The following is an 18,249-nucleotide window of genomic DNA, read 5'->3' on the forward strand; positions in this document are numbered from 1 at the left end:
ATTATTGCTGTTTTCATCCGGTCAAGGAACAGTTCCCTTCCACCGATGGCTCTAGGGACGGTCTCCAGATGATTTGCTTTCTAGACGTTTAGACTGGTTCTGTATACTAAGAAACTTAGGATATCGTGACTAATGATTAAAAATCAAGATTGCACAGATTGCATACCTCACTGCTTCTCAGCAAAAGATCCTCGACTCAGTAATAGGTCAGTTTCCAAGTCCAGAAATGAATCATAATGTTTCCCTTTAGGAACTGTTATAACATGTAGAATTTTCATTGTGATATATGAAACTGTGTTCTTTGGTCTCCAAGCTCATGTAACAGTTAACCCAGCAAAGGAGTTCAAAAAGGTGATATCCTGCTCCAATTCTTGGCCTTTCTAAGTGCATAATTTTAGTTCTAGTTCAATCAGTCAAGCACCTTCCATTTTCAGGCATTATTTTAACCCAGGACAGTTCGAATGGCAAGTATCTTCTGTTTTGCACTAGCAAGGCCCGCAAGAAGGTCCAGACAAGATAAAAAAACTTTGCTTCATTTATCATAAGATGAGTATCTTCAAAGAGATCAAAATGTCTGTTTTCCTTTCTGTTCTTGGACTGGATCATGATTGTAAAGTGTGAGTATGTTCAGCCAGATGGGTCGGTCTGTTCCCCAAGAAGGCTGCTACCTGGAATAAATTGCATAAATCTGCACAGCATTGTTTTGGCATAGGATCCTAAAGTATGTCTTAATTTGGGGATAGTGTATACAAGGTGCCTCATAAATTAAGTCTGTCTGTATCCTTCTCATTTGTCTGCATTTTGGACCTAAGGATTTTTTTGCACTATCCCTGGCACCATACTGTGTTGCTGTCATGTCATCTGCATTTTGACAAGAAAGCTCTTCCCCTTGTCCCTCCATCAAATTTATTCCTGTAAATGCGAATTTAAGTGGGTTATTTGAGCCTTGAAACTTTGTAATTCCTAGGCATGCTATGTAAAGCATCTTGAAAGAAGGTAGCATCACTTGAGTTTTGACATAAATTGTGTAAATCTACAGACTGACAACCTACAGTTGATCGTTTTAGAGACTGTGCGCTACACAGTGCAGTCAGACATGAAATGGCAATACCCCTTCTGCTTGCAAATAACGTTTCACTAACTTACCTAGTGCCATATGGGCACTTCATAAAAGAATAATGTGAAAAGACACTCGATTCTGAGATCTGGAGTCCATAGCTTATTTCACACTAAAAAGTTGTTTTCCTCTTTGGTTCTAGCTTGCAGGCTGTTGAGATTTGGCACTGTCGCAAGATTTACACTTTCATCTCGTTGAGAATGTGGCTTAGGTAACCAACCAAGAGATTTAAGTAACTAGTCAGTCATCCAAAGCATTCACTAAGTGCCAGTCACTGAAAAGCGCTCTGGATTTCTTTTCCTCGTGATTTTAGTTTTATATTACTTCTCCTGAACTAAAATAATGAAAGCATGTACTAATTATGCTTTGCAGCAAGTCACTTGTGTAGGTCTGAATACAGTGGCAGGGTTTCATTGTGGTGATAAAATCCATTAGGAGAATTCTCGTGTCTGCAGTATCAAAAGATTCCCATCATCTTTTTCATTCATTTAGATAAGGTGGGTACTAGTAGTGCTTTTTTTTTAAGCTATATAAACACATACACTGTGTCTGGATGGGATATAAGGCACACTCAAAAAGAAATAGTAAAATAGTTTCTGAATTAAAAATTCATATTAAAAAAAGTACCTTTAAATATATGAAATTAGCATTTTCCTGCCAGTTTTCTTGGTGTATCCTCCTTTTTAATTAATCATTGATCCATTAATCATTAGCACATTACTTCCTTACTCTTGCTGTTTTATATGATGAAAGCTATACATGGAGGGAGAGAATATCCAATTACAGGTTACTCTCCCACACGCATACTCGCTGCTAACAAGACAGTCATATTGCTCTTGCTCCGAGTCCTCTACTTGGTTATAGGCAGCATTATAGCCTGTATGTGAAATACACTATATCAGCTTGTGTAAGTGTACAAGTCACCAGATTTTTTTTTTTAAGGTCAAATAACTGTATTTAATAGTAATGATAATACAAAAAAAGTCCTGAAGTCTGACTAGATAATATTAAGCTGCCATGGCAACTGATTTGCTGCCTGAGGCCCTACTGGACATGATCCAGTGATAGCGTAATCCCAAGGATTTATGGTTTTATTGCTGTCTAACCCTTCGGCGGCGGTATCATTAGGCGTTCTCTTTGGTACCTCTGGTTTGAGATGGGCTCTGGCCCCGTTTGGCGCTGGGAAGGCTGGTGCAGTTGTGTGCGGCTCTCCTCGCTGCGCGGACTAGGAGGAGCTCCAAGTTCCCTGAAGAGCAAGTCTGCTGCTTGGAAAGGGGAATTTGTCTTCAAGAGGGAAAGTGGCACACACAGCTGCCACGGACACTCAAAGATGAATAAAAGCCCCCTAAATATCACTATGAATAATTGTGGTTTGGGGAGACCTGTCCAGGGTATCCCCAGAGGAATAACCTGGGTAGAGTGATGAACAAGAGCAGAATGTTGGACAGACTGGAGGAAGGGGGGAGATCAGAGGAGAAAACCATCCGTGATATTTGTGGAGACTCTTCACTCCCTCGTGTGCCCTGGTTTGAAAGGTTAAAGAACAAATTTAGGGAAAACTGTCTTGTTTCCCCTGGCAGCGCCCAGAGGAGCCCAGTGTGTCCAGGCAGTAACCGACCAGCCCACACGTTCACTGAGCCTTGGGAGGGACTGTGGAACGGATGGTATCTGGGGCTGGCACCAAAATATAGAATATTAAGTCGTCCCTCATCTGTGTATTTTAAGAGTCTGAAGCAAAAGCATTGCCCAGGTTACTGTCATTTTGTCAGAGCTGGAGGGGTTTTTTTTGTTGTAATGTTACACAACATTTACTTCCGGCTGGACAGTCTAGTGTTAAAAACAAGGGAAAGACACTCATTTTTTTTTTCTTGTGAGAAGGTAGATACAGCTTGAACGTGATGTACACATACTTTCCCCTCGTATTCTGTTGTCATTTTACCCCGCTCTTAAGGGTTTATGGGGTTTACCATTAAATTTTGCTGGCCAGTTGAGCTGGTTGGTGGGATCATGGGTTCATTTGACAGTGCCTGTACCCCAGGGGTCAGCACAAGCCTATCTGACTTTGCAGCATGTCCTGGTGCTCTCCAGAAATAGGAGTCTTTTTTTTTTTTTTTTTAAAGCTAGCCTTGAAGCCCAGAAGGGGTCTGGGCCAGGAACAATTAGCAGAGGGAACATATAAAAAAAAAGGCTTTATTCTCTCCTTTCTTACTATTAAAATAGAAAAAGCCCCAGCTTCCTTTCTCTTATATTTTCTATAAATAGACTAAAAGCCAACAATTTTTACTAGATATTTAATATCCAAGTCATTATTGTGGCAATGAAACTGTTCTTTAATTGGTACACCATGATAGGTATTTTTTTCGTACACTGCTTAGGGTCACATAAAAATGAATAGAGGTAAAAATAAGCTTGTGTTAAGTGCCTGAACTTTGAAGCTGCTTTCTGCTAGCTCTATCTATAAAGACTGTGCTTTCCCTTTAGTTTCCTGGCTTGACTGTTCAGTAGGTATTTTTTAATTACCAAATTGGATTTTAGCAGGTGTAGTCAGTTGATGCATTATGGGTATAAGAGATTAGTGTTTAATCCTTCTTTTTATTACTGTTGTAGAATGGTATACTTGGAAAAGTATTAGAGTTGCGTTGCATACTCCAGAGTACAGAAATGACATTTATTACTGAGCTTTCTTTCAGTGAGCACCATTTAAGTGAGAGAAAAATTGAGCAGAACTCTGCAGGGGCATATAGGCTCATCTATACCAAAAATGCATTAGATAACATAGAGCGGAGAAAAAGGGAGAGAAACCTTTTTGTTCTGTTTGCTTTTAAAACAAAAGCCGTTGTTGAAATACAAATACCTCTCCGTCCAGAAGATGCTTATTCTCCCTCTCTGCGTTTTATTCTTTGCGAAAATAAGGACAAAAGGGGTGTCAGAGCGCAGAAGATCTTTGTGTCAGTGAGTGGTAGAGGCAAGAACTGAAAAGGATCAGTGAATCAGACATAATTTGGACTCTGTTTGAGATACCAGTTCTGGGTTTTGCTGATGGCTGGTATTTCCCCTTTGAAAAGCTGCAGAGGCACTTTTATCAAACAGAAAGAACTTTATCCCCATTTTCATTCTGGCATGCCTGTTACGACTTTGTTCGGTAAACAAGGAGGATTACGGGAACTGGGAGCTAGGTGACATTTTATTAAAGAGCTGTGCAAGCCTTTCTTTGTGAATTTAAGGACTGGACAGTCTCGTGATTCGTATTTTCTTTCCCAGGTAGCTTTAAAAACAGGCCCTGGTGTTTGAGTTGATGAGGTTAATGAGGGGCCAAAGTAGCACTGAGTGTGCAGTGCGTGTATAGTAAAAACCTGAGGTGTATTTCAGCTGCGCTGCTTCCCATTTGCACCTTTGAAAACACTTTTAGAAATAGTTTGGTGAAAGTCCACGATGCACTTGTTGAAGTTAAGTATGAAAGAGATGTGCCACAGAAATAGCAAGGGGAAGCCCGTTTCCACCGACGCCTGCCTGCCGTCGTGTAGGCCACCGGATCGCTTTGAAAGCGTGTTATTTTCGGAAGCGTAGATGTTCTTCCATCAAGAATTAATAGTCCAGGCTGTGGTGGATTTGCCTTGAGAGAACAAAAGCTGCAGTACTGTACAGGTTTTTGTACACTCTTCTGTACAGTCTTCTGGTGTGGGCTACCGACTACGAGCACATTCATGCTACAGAGTGGAAGTGTATTTCAGTAGTAGGCTTTATCTAATGCGTGCAGCAAATCACTCTTCTGAAACTGCCTGTGGTTAATGAAATAAGTGAACGATATGAATTAAACCTTAACTATTGCAAATGATTTTTTCCTTTTTAATTATCGTTTTCCTAACTGACTCAAGAAGTGATTAAGCAAACACCGCATGAAAAGGTGGAAAGTTGAGCTGCTAAGCTCAACTTGGTAGCTTCCTAGCCTGGCTTTCACTCAGAAGAGAGTTGCAAAGCTCACAAAATCAAGCAGAAATAGAGGAAGTAAGAAGCAAATGACTCTTCTGTAGCTCTTCTGGGTCCATAGGAAGTGGCAGGACTTCTGGTCATTCCTGATGTTCACTGAAGGAGCCTCCTGCTCCAGCGTGAAGGAGGGGGTGCTGGCTACAAAGGTGGAGATTTTCAAAAGCAGTGGTGCAATTACTGAATTGCTGTGCTTGCTTTTCATAAAATGGTAGCCAAGCTGCATTTGGACAGTAGGGCTTCATTTTAAACTGTAGGAGGTTGGTTATCCCAAAGTGCTCAAAATGAGTGTTGTTTTTTTGAGATCTTTCTGGGTGATGTGGGGTATGGTCTGAAGTACAGTCCTTTGATATAAAAGGACAAAAGAGGAAAAGATTAGAAGAAAGACTGGAAGAATCTATTATAAAACATGCTGCTATTGACAGTTTTCTAAAGGATGTAATGACAAACTGAATTATAATGCACTTAGAAAAACTCCTGTCTAAAGTGACCTAATTACATTCCATATTAATCTTGCATCAGTAAATTCTATATCTAGTTTTCTTAGCTTACAGGTGAGAATAAGGCATTTCCCTGACTGCTCCAGATTATCCACATATCAAAAAAAAGACCAAAAAGCTGGGTCGAAGTGCCCTAAAGTCACAACTGCGCTCTCTGTGCTCTTGGTGAGGCAAAAGGCTACCTACAATATAGGTCAGTTCTTCATAATTACAGTAGTTCACCATAATGTTAGCAACCCCTCATCTCTACATATAAATTTGAAAGTTATCTGTGGTGGTAGTAAAGGGTGTCTCATGGGCATTTTGCCTGTCACGTGGGAGAGCCCTGAGGTGAAAGACGAGCGTGTGCTTTCCCTTAGCCCCACCAACGCATCACCTTACACGAACAGAAGCAACCGGTCCGAACAAATGACTAATTTATGGACTAGTTGATTTCCTTTTGTTTTCAGGGTTGTTTTCAGCAGCTTCTCCCTCTGCTAAACTAGAGAGATTGTTAAATATATGGTCTTTTTTTTGGAGAAGGTACAGTGTTCAAATATTAAGTGTGCAGATAGACAGTTCAGCAGAATATTCCCAGGTTATTTCTTATACTGACAAAGGAAAAGCTGGTATGTGGCGAACAGTTGTATGTTAAGACACTTTCTTCTTTTTTGTTTGCTGCAGAGTGATTCTGGGGGAATTAAATATGCCTGGGTTTTCCCTTTTATGATTCACACTTTGAACTATATTGCTGGAGTGCATATGTTGTTAGCACTTGGAAGCTGTTGCAATTTCCATAGTGTCCTCTGAGTGAGGCAGAGCCTTGAGGTTGATGCTTAGGCATTGAGAATAGCATCCAAGACAAATAATATTATTCCAGCAAGTTATCAGAAGGAAATGCAGTCTTTTTTTGTGTGTGCGTGTGTGTGTGAGAGAAAATATTATCTAGAAATGAGTATGGCATTTTTGAATAGTGCAGAAATTCAGATGGCAAATTCAACACAACTGTCAAGACAAGCAGTAACAATGCTTTATTAATATTCTGTTTTGTACATGAATATTTTCATGAAAGTTTGATATTAATAATATAGACTGTTACATCATTGTATGTTCAGTCCTCAGGTAAAATAATGTGAATTTTGCTTAAGTCAAACAGAGTGCTGAAGCAGAGTGTCAGGGGTTCAGACTGAGCAGCTGAAGAGGTTTTTACTGTCTGAGAAATAGCTCTAAGTAATTGAAGATTACTAGTGAGGTACATGAGATTAGAGATGTGTTTCACTGATATTATGATTCATTCATATCATTAGACATGAGTGTGAATGGGGGAGTTCTCTAGTGTACTCTAAATGAATTTGCATGTTTAGTACTTCAGGTTCTGTACACTACACATTTATACACGTGTTGTAATTACTTTCATGCAAGAGTGTTAATTTGAAAGCTTGCTTTAATACCGCAGAGGTGTAGGTTTTCATCTTTAGAATTTTGTTGTAGTTCTTCCCTTCCCCTCTCTCTCTTTTATATTTGCTTTCGTTTTAGTACCAGAAAAGACTATGAAGTTAGGATACTCTTTTCTGTTGTAGGATCTAATACTTAATATTAATCATTTGCCAAAACTAAATATAAATATTCTTCTGATTAAAGACCCTGTTTTTGTAAATCCTTATGTGCAGGCTTATTTTGAGCATGTGAATTAATTATCCTGACTCACATGCTCCAAAATAGGCGTGCTTATTATTATTATTATGGTGTGACATAAGGTATTCGTTTTAAAACAAAATCAGTTATGTTTCAGATTATAGCTAAGTATCTCCTGGTGTTTGCAAATAATGTATTTAGAAATATTTTTAAAAGCAAAAAATGCAGAAGATACTCTCAAAAAGCAAGAAGACAATGTTTTAAAAATCCATGAAATTCTTCTGCAGTTTGAGATACCAACTCTTTTTAAAAAGCAGTAAAAGAACATACATATTTTATGTAAGGTGATATAAAATATATCTGGTTAACCTTTTTTTAGTATGAAAACCTTTTTAATGTGAAAGAATCCACATGACAGATTGGTCAACAGAAAGTGACTTTTGAAAATCATGACTCCCTTCAGTGTGGTTAGGGCATCAGTGGTATAAATAATCATTATTCCCAGTGAAAAAATCACATAGCATTCTTACAAAAAACTTTAACTAAAAACCTAAGGTCAGAAATCAGCGTTTGTTCGTATCAGTTGAACACTGAAAAACGATGCAAAGTGATCTAAATCAAATTTGCAAAACTGATAACCATACAGTTGGGGGTTAGAGAGAGGAAGAAGCTATTGCACAACTCTGTTCTGTCAAGGTAATTCAATTATGGACAGCCATAGTTGACTATAATTTGTTAACGTGCGCTTTTTGCAAAGGGAGAATAATTCTGCCAGAGCATTGACAATTTCATACTTTTTTAGCAGAATGCTGCCAAAGGAGAGGTATTTTCATTGAATTTCTTAATGCACAGTCGCCTCAAGGAAGAATGTCAAAGAAGTGGCCAGCAGATTTTTTTTTAAGCTATTAGAGTCTACATGTAGGAAGGTACATGTTGGGGGAAAAATCCTGTTCTTTATGAATTTGAATATAGAAAAATGAAGGTATTAGATTACTGTGTAATAACTGCGAAATCACTTTTTGTAAAATATCCGTGTGATATCTTAAATAGTCTTTTGGACCATGATGACTAATATTCATTATATCCTTTTTCAAAAACAGAGATGAACAAAATTCAGACTAATATTCCTTCTTTTTCCCACTCCCTACTCTTCAGAAGTCAGTCAATCTTAGCCCTTTTGGTCAAGACACAGAAGCCGTGGCTGGGGTTAGAGGCAGAGCTATGGGTTGTGATCCTTGCTCTTTTTCTCCTTTATCCTCTCAGCACGACTGTTTCAGAGAGTTTTGTTTCTCCTCCCGTAGGCGCTGCCTGGCAGAGGCCAGCTGCCCCCTCTGGATCTTGCAGACCTTCTTTACATCAGTAGATCTGTTTGAAGGGGTGGGACAGTTGTACCTTTAGGTAGGATTAAGATGAAGCTGAGGAGGTGACACCCTCAGTCCGCCACATCTATGAACATTTAAAGCCAAGGTACTGACATTTCAGTGAAGCGCTCTCACTGCAGAACAGGAAGACTTGAGGCAACACTTACGAGCCTTGGCAATGAGAGGTAGGGCTAGAAACGTTGGTTCTTCCTTGAGTCTGGCCCCTGTACAGTGTGGCTTGGCCTTTTCCTGCAGGCAAGGCTGGAATTTCACAAAAAAGCCTTCTGATCCCTCGGAGTTGTCTGGGAAAAGCGGTTATTCCTGCACGACTCAGCAGGCTGGCTGCTAAGGAGGTTGACATTTTATCATTTATTTTAAACGGTACTATAACTTCTTAAATTTTTGTAGGTGATAGGCTCTTTTAAAGAAGTATTTTGGACAGCCTCTTCTGTCATGGGAGGGCAAATGGGAAATCCTGGCTAACTGAAAGTGTGTAGTAAGGAAAGAAATTTTATCTGTCATCTCAACATTAGCCCAGTCCTTGAAGTTGAAATAATAAGAGATAGGATCCTCCTTTTCACTGCATTCGCAGAACCAGTGTGTTGCAGAAGCAAGGGTATGATGCATGGCATTTAAAAGTGATTTTTCTTGAGAGGGACCTTTAGGTTTTGAAGCTAAATAGTTTGTGCATGGTTTAGCACAATATAAAAAGCCCAATAACTGAAATGAGGCATAAAGCGTCATTTCATCTTCACTGTGTGCATTTTAGCACAACCTTCATAACGATGTTTTGCACTTCTACTGCCCATACAATCAAAATATTTCATAATGCTTTGGAAACATTAAAGAACAATCATTGGTTTTAACACCATACTTCCGCTCTTAACCTATTGTATGCAATAACCCAGAAGACGATAGTGAAAAAAGTTGGGTGCAGGAAGCAGAGCTGGGGCAGGTTGTGACCCTGTGCATATCACAGCATTATCTCTACGGTCAGTTTTGCTGAGAGTTTGCTTCAAGGGGCATCTTTCAGATGGCAGTCGAGTTAGGGGAGATTAAACCAGGTAGCTCTTAAAAGGGTGCTTGAACACATGCGGTGCATCAAGCAAATTAAAGACCAAGGAAGTGTAAAGTGATTGCTTTGACTTAGTTTTCTTTGTGAGGAAAAATACGTGTTTTTCCAGATGAGGATCGAGGAAAATTAAGCCCATAAGTGAGCACATGAGATAATACAGCTGTATCTTAATGCGTTGGCTGAAGTAGGAATGGAAGTTACTGTCTCTTCACTGGTTCTGACTTTCTGCTCTCCCCCCATTATCGGAGAAGGTGCGGGCAGCACAATGGTTTGTGATTCTGGTTACGCCAAGATTCAATTTATTGAACATTTCTCAGTTTCTGATGATTTTGATTTGACTGAATACTTTCTTGTTTGAAGCATAGCTCTCTCTAGACATCCCAGTGGAGCTGGAATGAAGTACACCACCAGATATGGGAGAAAACAGTTTGGTGGTTTCGGGGATTTTTGTGAGGGAGGCGGTTTAAATGATATTAAAAATTTCTGTCTACCTCACAGTTGTCTTAAATAGAAACGTCTTTAGACTTTTCTTTTAGCTGCCAGTGATACCCTTTACTTTCAGTCTTGTAAGTGTCTGGTAATGGCGATAATTTCCAATGGTGATGATTTCTGCTAAGGTTACCTGTCACAGGCCACATTGGGAGTAACTGTCAAATCTGAACCTTTGCAAGAGCTTTGTGAGGGGAGACTTGTGAACTGAATTAGCATCCCACATTCCTTCTGCATAGGTACCCTGGGCATACTGTTACATGGAGAGGATGTATGGAATACATGGAGTTGCATGTATGAAGTACAGCAACAGTAACAAGTTACTTTTTATGCTTTTGAGTGTTTGTTCCTAATGCTTTTAATATCACTTTAAGTTCAAGTGGGCTGCCTTTTCATCTTTTGTTCTTAAATTTTGTGTCCTGTGTTTTACAGTGAGGTTTAGAAGCTGTGATAGAAACAAAAAAATACACTTTGGAAGCAGCGACCCAGAAGATTTTAGAGTAGGCGAAGATGGCGTGGTGTACGCCGGGAGAAGCTTTCAGCTTTCAGCAGAGCCCACGGAGTTCGTAGTGTCTGCTCAAGACGAGGACACCCAGGAAGAATGGCAAATGAGAGTGAAACTAACCCCTGAACCTGCCGTCACCGGACCTCCGGCAAGGGTAAGAAGCAACAAAGAGCTGTCTGTATCAATATAGCTCAGGAAACAGGCCAAAAATGAGAATTTGATTCTGTCCCTCATGCATTTGTACACAAGGCATTTGGATGTCTCAGCTAATGCATGTGTAATTGTGAGGCTGTAGCCTTAGAAAGAACTTCCATGATCGATTAATTTGCAGCTTTGCTAAGACATGGAAACCCATGTCTATTTAAATATATGCATTTGAGTTTCTCTGTGTGTATCATTTGAGATTTATACCTGAATTTAAGTTGGACATGGTCATTTCTTTATTTTAAATTGCTTGAAAGCATTACAGTATTTATTCAAGCAGTTAAAGATAACCACAAAATAAACAAATCTCTGCTAGAATGCATTAGTCAAGTTTATTAGATGGGAGCTGTAGATTTACAGCAGCAGCAGCAGGAAAGCATTTCTGGCATGGAATATTGGCTTTGTCTTGTCCCTTCATAATCAAATTGGAGGCTGTAAATTATTCATGATTTCAGCACTACTTGGTAAGGAATATAGTCTCCCTCTGCTGGGAGCTGACGTAGAATAAAGCAGCTGCTGCAACACAAATCAGACCTAGTCACATACGAATAATATATTTACTTTAGGAAAACAATATTAAGTCTACTGCACTTGTCTGCTATATTAATTGCTGCCTGCTGTTTCTTAGCTTCTCTTACAAAGAGCTTAAATTGCAAATAAAGAGCAACATTTGTTAATGGATTAATATACCTGTAATAGGTACAGATTAAAGATTTAAGCGTTATTTTAAAATAATGTTATTATGCAATACATTTTTCTGAGCATGCACTGGAGAGCAAAGCTGTATAACCCTCATTTTTTTTTGTTTGCCTCTTTGCTCATTGGTTTTAGTCTTGTAAGGCAAATTTTAAACAAAGAAATATTGTAGTTTTGTCTTTAGAAGATGCCTAATAAAAAGGCGATACATAGATACGCAAGGGCATGCCCTGTTCTTTACAAAGATCCAGTTCTAGCATCCTTAACATCAGTGGAATATAGAGTAGGGGAATCTGGCCTTCAGTTGTGCTTCTGTTTTTAGTCTCTGGCACATTTGATTAGATAAAAACCATGTTTTTTCTCTTAAAAGATTTGGAATGTGTTTTTGTCTCCCTCTCTCACCCTCAAGCAAGCTTGCATGGCTATATGCATGCTGGCATCCAGAGTTAAAGGCTGAAATGACTGCGGATATAGAAGGCAATAGAAAAGGAATGTTGACACCCAGCAGAGATTAATGCCCAGTGTGTAAAGTGGGTCATCTACAGCATCCATCATGGCTGACATAGGTTTAAAATAATTACAGCATTAATTCTATGGGATTTAATAGGGTCATAAATATTTGAGACATTCCTTACCAGTATGTATTAAACTTCTCTTGGAACTCAAATTATATTTTAGAACACCCAGATCTAAATTTAATGTACAGTAGCACATTACCTGAACTGAAGTTCCAGCTAATGAGAAATACATAAAGGCATACTATTAAATTCTGCAAAATATTAACTGCAAACCGGAAAGTGCAGAGTAGTTTACACAGTAGTGCTATGTTATAAATGGCTTATAATTCAATTTTTCCTGCAACTGGAATAAGGAGGGGAAAAAAAAAGCTCTTTAAATTTCATAGTGCAGTTGTAAATAATACTGCTTATTTTCATACTGCACTGTGAACGCAATTATAAAGTTCCACCAACAGAGAGGAAAGGCAGCCTTTCAGTCAATTATGTAATTATCCCAATGATTTTGTAACATATACTAGCAGTTCTTTTTCTAATATGTGCTTAATTTTATCATTTACCTGGAAAAGGACCACAAGAAAATTGAAGACATCGTATTTCCATGGCAACAGTATAAGCACAGCAGCCATCTGAAGAGACAGAAGAGGGACTGGGTTATCCCTCCCATCAACTTGCCAGAAAATTCCAGAGGGCCTTTTCCTCAAGAGCTCGTGCGGGTAAGGACGTGAGCAGGGATGTGGCTTTCAGGATTCTGTGCAGAGTCCTTGAAGAGGTGGCGGGAACCATGTGAGCTTCTTAGCCCAACTGATCTTTGTTGTGACCACCACCACGGAAGATGTCCTTGGCTGAGGTGGTGACTGCCCTAATGAATTCCTCCTGGTTAAGGAAAATCGCTGCCAGTTCAAAATTCTCCTCTAATGCTGCGAGCGTCTGCCTCTGGAGTCGTCTGCCTGGGGCCATGTGTGGGAGCCCCTGGGACTAGCAGGAGGCAGCGGGATGTGGCAGTGAGGCCCATTAGCTTCTTCTCAGCCCTGCATAGCGCAAAATCCAGGAAGTTATTAAGGAGCTGCAGGAGAGTCAGTAATGGAGGAGAATCTGTAGCTTTGGTCTGGGAAGATCGCAGGGGTTAAACAGACTTATTTCTCACAGTTTTGTTTTATTATGGTTTTTTGTGGATTGCTCTAAAGTCTAAGCAAATCTGTTTAAGGTAAGAATACTTGTTTGTTTTAATACAGTTCTTCTGTTATGAGAAATAAATTGGGCTGGTTTTATGGTTCTTAAAATTCACTTGCTGGCTTTATAACAAAAAAGAGAGCACAGCTGAAAAGCCCAAATGTTGTACTAATGCTTTCCACAATTTCCAGAATAGTAATTTTTTACATTTTAGCCTAAAGATTAAAAAGAAAAGAATAGAACGCTATCCTGCTGTCTCAGCAGCAGTTCCAGCTACTGGTTGGAAGTCATAATTGATGAAAACATTGTTTTTCTGACCCGTAGATTCGGTCTGATAGGGACAAAAGCCTTTCGCTGCGGTACAGCGTGACTGGCCCAGGAGCTGACCAACCTCCCACAGGAATCTTCATCATCAACCCCATCTCGGGACAGCTGTCTGTGACAAAGCCTTTAGATCGGGAGCAGATCGCGTCTTTTCATGTGAGAGCTTAATTTACTATAAATCAGATTATCAAATTGAAGATTAACATCTGCTTCATACATGACTTGAGCAGCTGGTGTAGAGTTTTTCAAGAGATATGATTTGAAGAGTTTGCAGCAGATTTGTATTTATACTTACTGTACTTACTAAGGCTAACTCAGTATGTTTAAGCAGCTTAAATACATTAACATATATAAACAGTGATTTAATGCATTTAGATAAAGTAACTATAAAGCTTGAAATATGGATTCTGTAGCTTATATTTCAAATACAGACCATTGATCACAGTCTCTACTGTATTGCATATTTGTCAAAAGTTTACTTTTAATATAGCAACTTAAATTAGAACATGACTACTATTAGGGCTGTAGCTGCTATGGTTTGAGAAATGGATGGGAAGAATAACCTACCAATTTTCGTTTCCAGGGGCAAATCTAAGCATTTTAATGGAATTGTAAATTAGGTCTGTCAGCTTATGAAAATGATATTCTTTGCTCTAAAGGAATTGACAAAGTAGACCAAGGATTCAAATGTTAGCAAAAAAGAAAGATTTAAAGGAAAGGGGGACACCAAGCTTTGACCTGAAGTTATCTCCTGGTTTTGAGATAATACATAGAAATTTTTATGGAAGTCACTGAAAAGTAGAGAGGGTTTCCAGCACATCATGGTGTAAAACACCCCTTAATTGGCTTTCTGGGAAGCCTCCTTCAAGGAGGATGTAGCAGATGACATTTGTGGATGACCCAGGCTATTGCGAGGGCACAGCACCTCCAGCATTCCTGACGTTTTACTGAGAATTCGGCATTGAAAAACAAAGATTCAGTGACTTAAGAACTTAATGAATCATTTGCAGAGTCGGGGATGAGGGGGGATTACCTATGCTCTCTTGCTCTTGTTTGTAGTCAGGAAAAGTATAGTGGTTCTGCCTATAGGAGCGAGTTGCTCTTTTTTGCCTAGCAAGACCTGGATATGAAGTGTTCACATTTTCAAAAAATACAATTCTTCCTTTTTTGGCTCTTCATTTTTATATGATTTAGGTAAACCTGACTGTCAGAGGCAGTTGTTCATTCTTTTTAGACAATCAGGGCATTAAATTTAAGTCTCAGGTGTCTTTGAAACTGGGGCCATAAGCTGTAGCCTAATTTTAGCCAGGAATTTCAGCGTGTTTACTGACAGTGATTTATCATAAACTTTACCTCGGAGCTTCAGATAACACAGATGAATTCCAGATGCTTTTACTTGAAATCACTTGAATGTGATGCCAGTGTTCATTCCCTGTGGGTTGTTAATAAGAACTATCTGCTGAAGTTATCTGTGTCATACAGATCTGCATGTTTCTGAGAGTACGATTTCTAACAGTCATTATCAGAAACAGAATTATATATGACAGCATATATTAGTGTTACTCCAAATTATATTACTCGGAATCATTTAGAGCAAGTCAAAGTAGTCTGCAATTTAGAATAGATTAGAAGTTTGAACAGCACTCTGTTAACCAAAAAGCTTAAATGATCAATGCAAGGTAGCAGAGGCAGATACCAAAATACACTGGGCTAAAAATATGTAGCCTGAAACTTCATGTCACTGGAATATTAATTATGCCATTGTCAGTATCTATTTATGCCTCTGTGTTCTGCAAGTTCTAATACTTCTTAATGATTTTTGCAGCTGAGGGCACACGCAGTGGATGTAAATGGAAACCAGGTGGAAAATCCTATTGACATTGTCATCAATGTCATTGATATGAATGACAATAGACCTGAATTCTTACACCAGGTTTGGAATGGGACAGTCCCTGAAGGATCAAAGCCAGGTAAGGCATGGGGTTTCGAAGTGGAGAAGAGGTAACATAAAGGAGTGTTTTCAGATCATGTAACTTTTTATTGTGGTGAACAAAACCTCAGATACTGAGGTTGTTTCATCTTATTTTTAATTCACGTTTTAGCATGCAAGGGTTATTCTCAAAGAAAGAATTATGTATATATAATCTGAAACAGAGGAAGGCTTAAAAACATGACTTAAAGATTCTGCTTTTGAAAATCCTATTTAGAATATTATAGTTCTTACTGCTTGTTTACTATCATATTCTTACTGCTTGTTGGCAATTCAGTTGGTTGATTCAATTAGTTCATAACTCAGGGTATATGAGATTTCGCAAATATCAGCACACTCACCTCTAGTTCTGAATCTTGGAGGCTTTGGAAATACTGGGATTTGAAATCAAACATTTTTGTTTGAATTCTAGGAGAGAGAGAAAAAACTTAAATACTGTATTCATCTCTCCTTTAAATTCTAATCTACGCATATTTAGTACTATGCAGCATGGTTGAAGTCAGTTTCTTGATTTTTCAGTATTACAAAACTATATTTTTAGGAAAGTTAACGCGAGAAATATATCTTGTCATTTTGTAGTGTTACCGTGTCACTTGAGATGGAATGTGTGTCTATAAAAGACCTCTTAAAATTATTATTTACACTTGATTTTCATTTGGTATCGGTATGTGCACAAGTTCTGAAAATTCAATGTATTTCCTTTGGCTCAATTAATAATATTTTTATCTAAACATGAGAAGCTGTGTTGTTACAGAAATGTTATTTATGGCAGAATTGTAGGATTTCATTGTTTATGAAGCTTCTTCAGTTATAAGCAAATCTGATATTTTATAAACACAAAGTATTTTTGTCTCCTCTTATGTATTTTAATTTCTCTATTAGCAAGTCATGGTCCTAATCGGTTTGTTTTAAGTAAGAGGAGGAATGAGTAGTGTTTACCAAGAGAAATACATGCTTGACTAGACCATTTCTTTCCCTTGTAAGTGACCTTGTGTAATCTGAGGAAACTGTTTATATAACATCAATTATTTATCCTGCTCTTAGGAACCTATGTGATGACGGTTACGGCTATAGATGCTGACGACCCCAACGCACTGAACGGGATGCTGAGATACAGGATCTTGTCGCAGGCCCCAAGCAGCCCCTCGCCAAACATGTTTACAATCAACAACGAGACCGGTGACATTATCACCGTCGCAGCTGGCCTTGACAGAGAGGTAAGGCAGATCTTTAATCCCATAGGCTAGATGGTATTTATTGCTGGGAAGATGCATGCCCTTTGCTAGTAATTTACGATTTTTCTCTTTTCCCTCTCTCCCCTCCTCAAACCTGAGCTTTTTTTCTTCCTTCTCCCAGCACTGGCTGGTCAATCTGTTTTAGGCCCAGAGAATAAAAACTGGGACAGGAAATAAACATGGATGAAAATTATGCCCATGCTTTTGTCATTGCAGTCTCCCCTTATTCTGGGGGTCACAGGAAGAATCTTGTCTCAACAGTCTGAAAACCTGCCTGCTTTTAAGCAGGTGAGCAAGGCAGATGAGGACTTGAGGTTCTGGTTCTGAAACGGGAGGCTCCGTTCCTCAGCTCCAGCCCACTCCTCTAGCTGAGCCCCACAGACAAGGAGCACCCAGGAATGGGAATGCTGGTTTCCAGAGATCCAGAAGAGGAGCCCCAGAGGAACAGACCTCCCTCTGTCCTCTACTGAGCTCTTGAGAGGGATGTTAGAGACTTTGAATCTTCTGCATAATGTGTTGCTAAATTTGCAATGATTATCTAATGTTAATTTTGATGTTTTAAAATAATCAAGGGAAAAGTTACTGCTTTTTAATATGTGTAAAGCATGCCTTTTAAAAGAAATAAGTCAGTAGGAAAAATGGATAGTTAGAAACTGGAGACCTAAACTTGCACTGAAAAGCTTTAAAAATTTTTTTTGTCTATATCAGTAGTTTCTTTCTATGTCATGGGCAGGTCCCATTCTGTCCAGACTCTTCTTTACTTTTCAAGCCACCAGAGATGGCGGATGTATAATTCTCTGCTCTAGTTCACCCATCTGTGAGATGGGAATAAAAATATTTCCCTCCCAACTTCAAATCTGTCACACGGACTGTGTTTTCGAAACACTTTAAACTTCAGAAGAGATAAGCATTATTTTATAAATAAACTGTGAAGTCCAAACAAATCTTTTTTTTTCAGTGTATCTTTTTCAACTTCTGTTTTACTAACCTCATTTCATGTTATTAAATCTGAAGGATTTTTTTTAAACTGGATTTGCTGTTCAGCTTTTATGTGTTTGCTTATTTAAAATGGAGAACAAAAATACTTTCTGATGTTCTGGGTTGGCTATTAATCCTCTGCTGCCCTTTGCAGTTTGCAGGTGGCTATCAGAGGATTTGAAAGCTAAACAAACTGTTAGGTATTGCAATTAACTTTTAAACGTTTATTAAATTAACTTTTAAACATTTATTAAATTAAATTTTGTTTAAATTGGTTTTGAAGAGGAGGACTTTGAGGAATGGAAAATACTGAACTTTACTGTACTGCCATATTAAAATCAAAGAATGATGGGCATCTTTGTGGTTGGTTTTAAAATCCTCTGGTCATCCTCAACAGGTGAATTTTTAGTAGGGCATAGCAATAACTCAGAATTTTTTTAAGTGACTACCTGTGCAAGATTGCTTTAGCTCAGAAGAACCTTGGTATAG

The 18,249-nt window shown here is 38.7% G+C and overlaps 1 protein-coding gene across 1 annotated transcript in view; it reads left to right on the forward strand.

Moving 5' to 3' along the window:
• Window positions 1-18,249, forward strand: part of CDH2 (cadherin 2) — a 115,855-nt gene that overhangs the window by 65,697 nt on the left and 31,909 nt on the right. The window contains exons 3-7 of the mRNA XM_088526664.1: window positions 10,573-10,799; window positions 12,630-12,776; window positions 13,558-13,713; window positions 15,383-15,527; window positions 16,592-16,764. Coding sequence (XP_088382790.1) covers window positions 10,573-10,799; window positions 12,630-12,776; window positions 13,558-13,713; window positions 15,383-15,527; window positions 16,592-16,764 — 848 coding nt within the window. The remainder of the gene's footprint in view (window positions 1-10,572; window positions 10,800-12,629; window positions 12,777-13,557; window positions 13,714-15,382; window positions 15,528-16,591; window positions 16,765-18,249) is intronic.

Source organism: Tinamus guttatus, unplaced genomic scaffold (genome assembly GCF_059628265.1).
Source record: "Tinamus guttatus ecotype Peru unplaced genomic scaffold, ASM5962826v1 Tinamus_guttatus_pri_ptg000249l, whole genome shotgun sequence".
In the NCBI taxonomy this organism is placed as follows: domain Eukaryota; kingdom Metazoa; phylum Chordata; class Aves; order Tinamiformes; family Tinamidae; genus Tinamus; species Tinamus guttatus.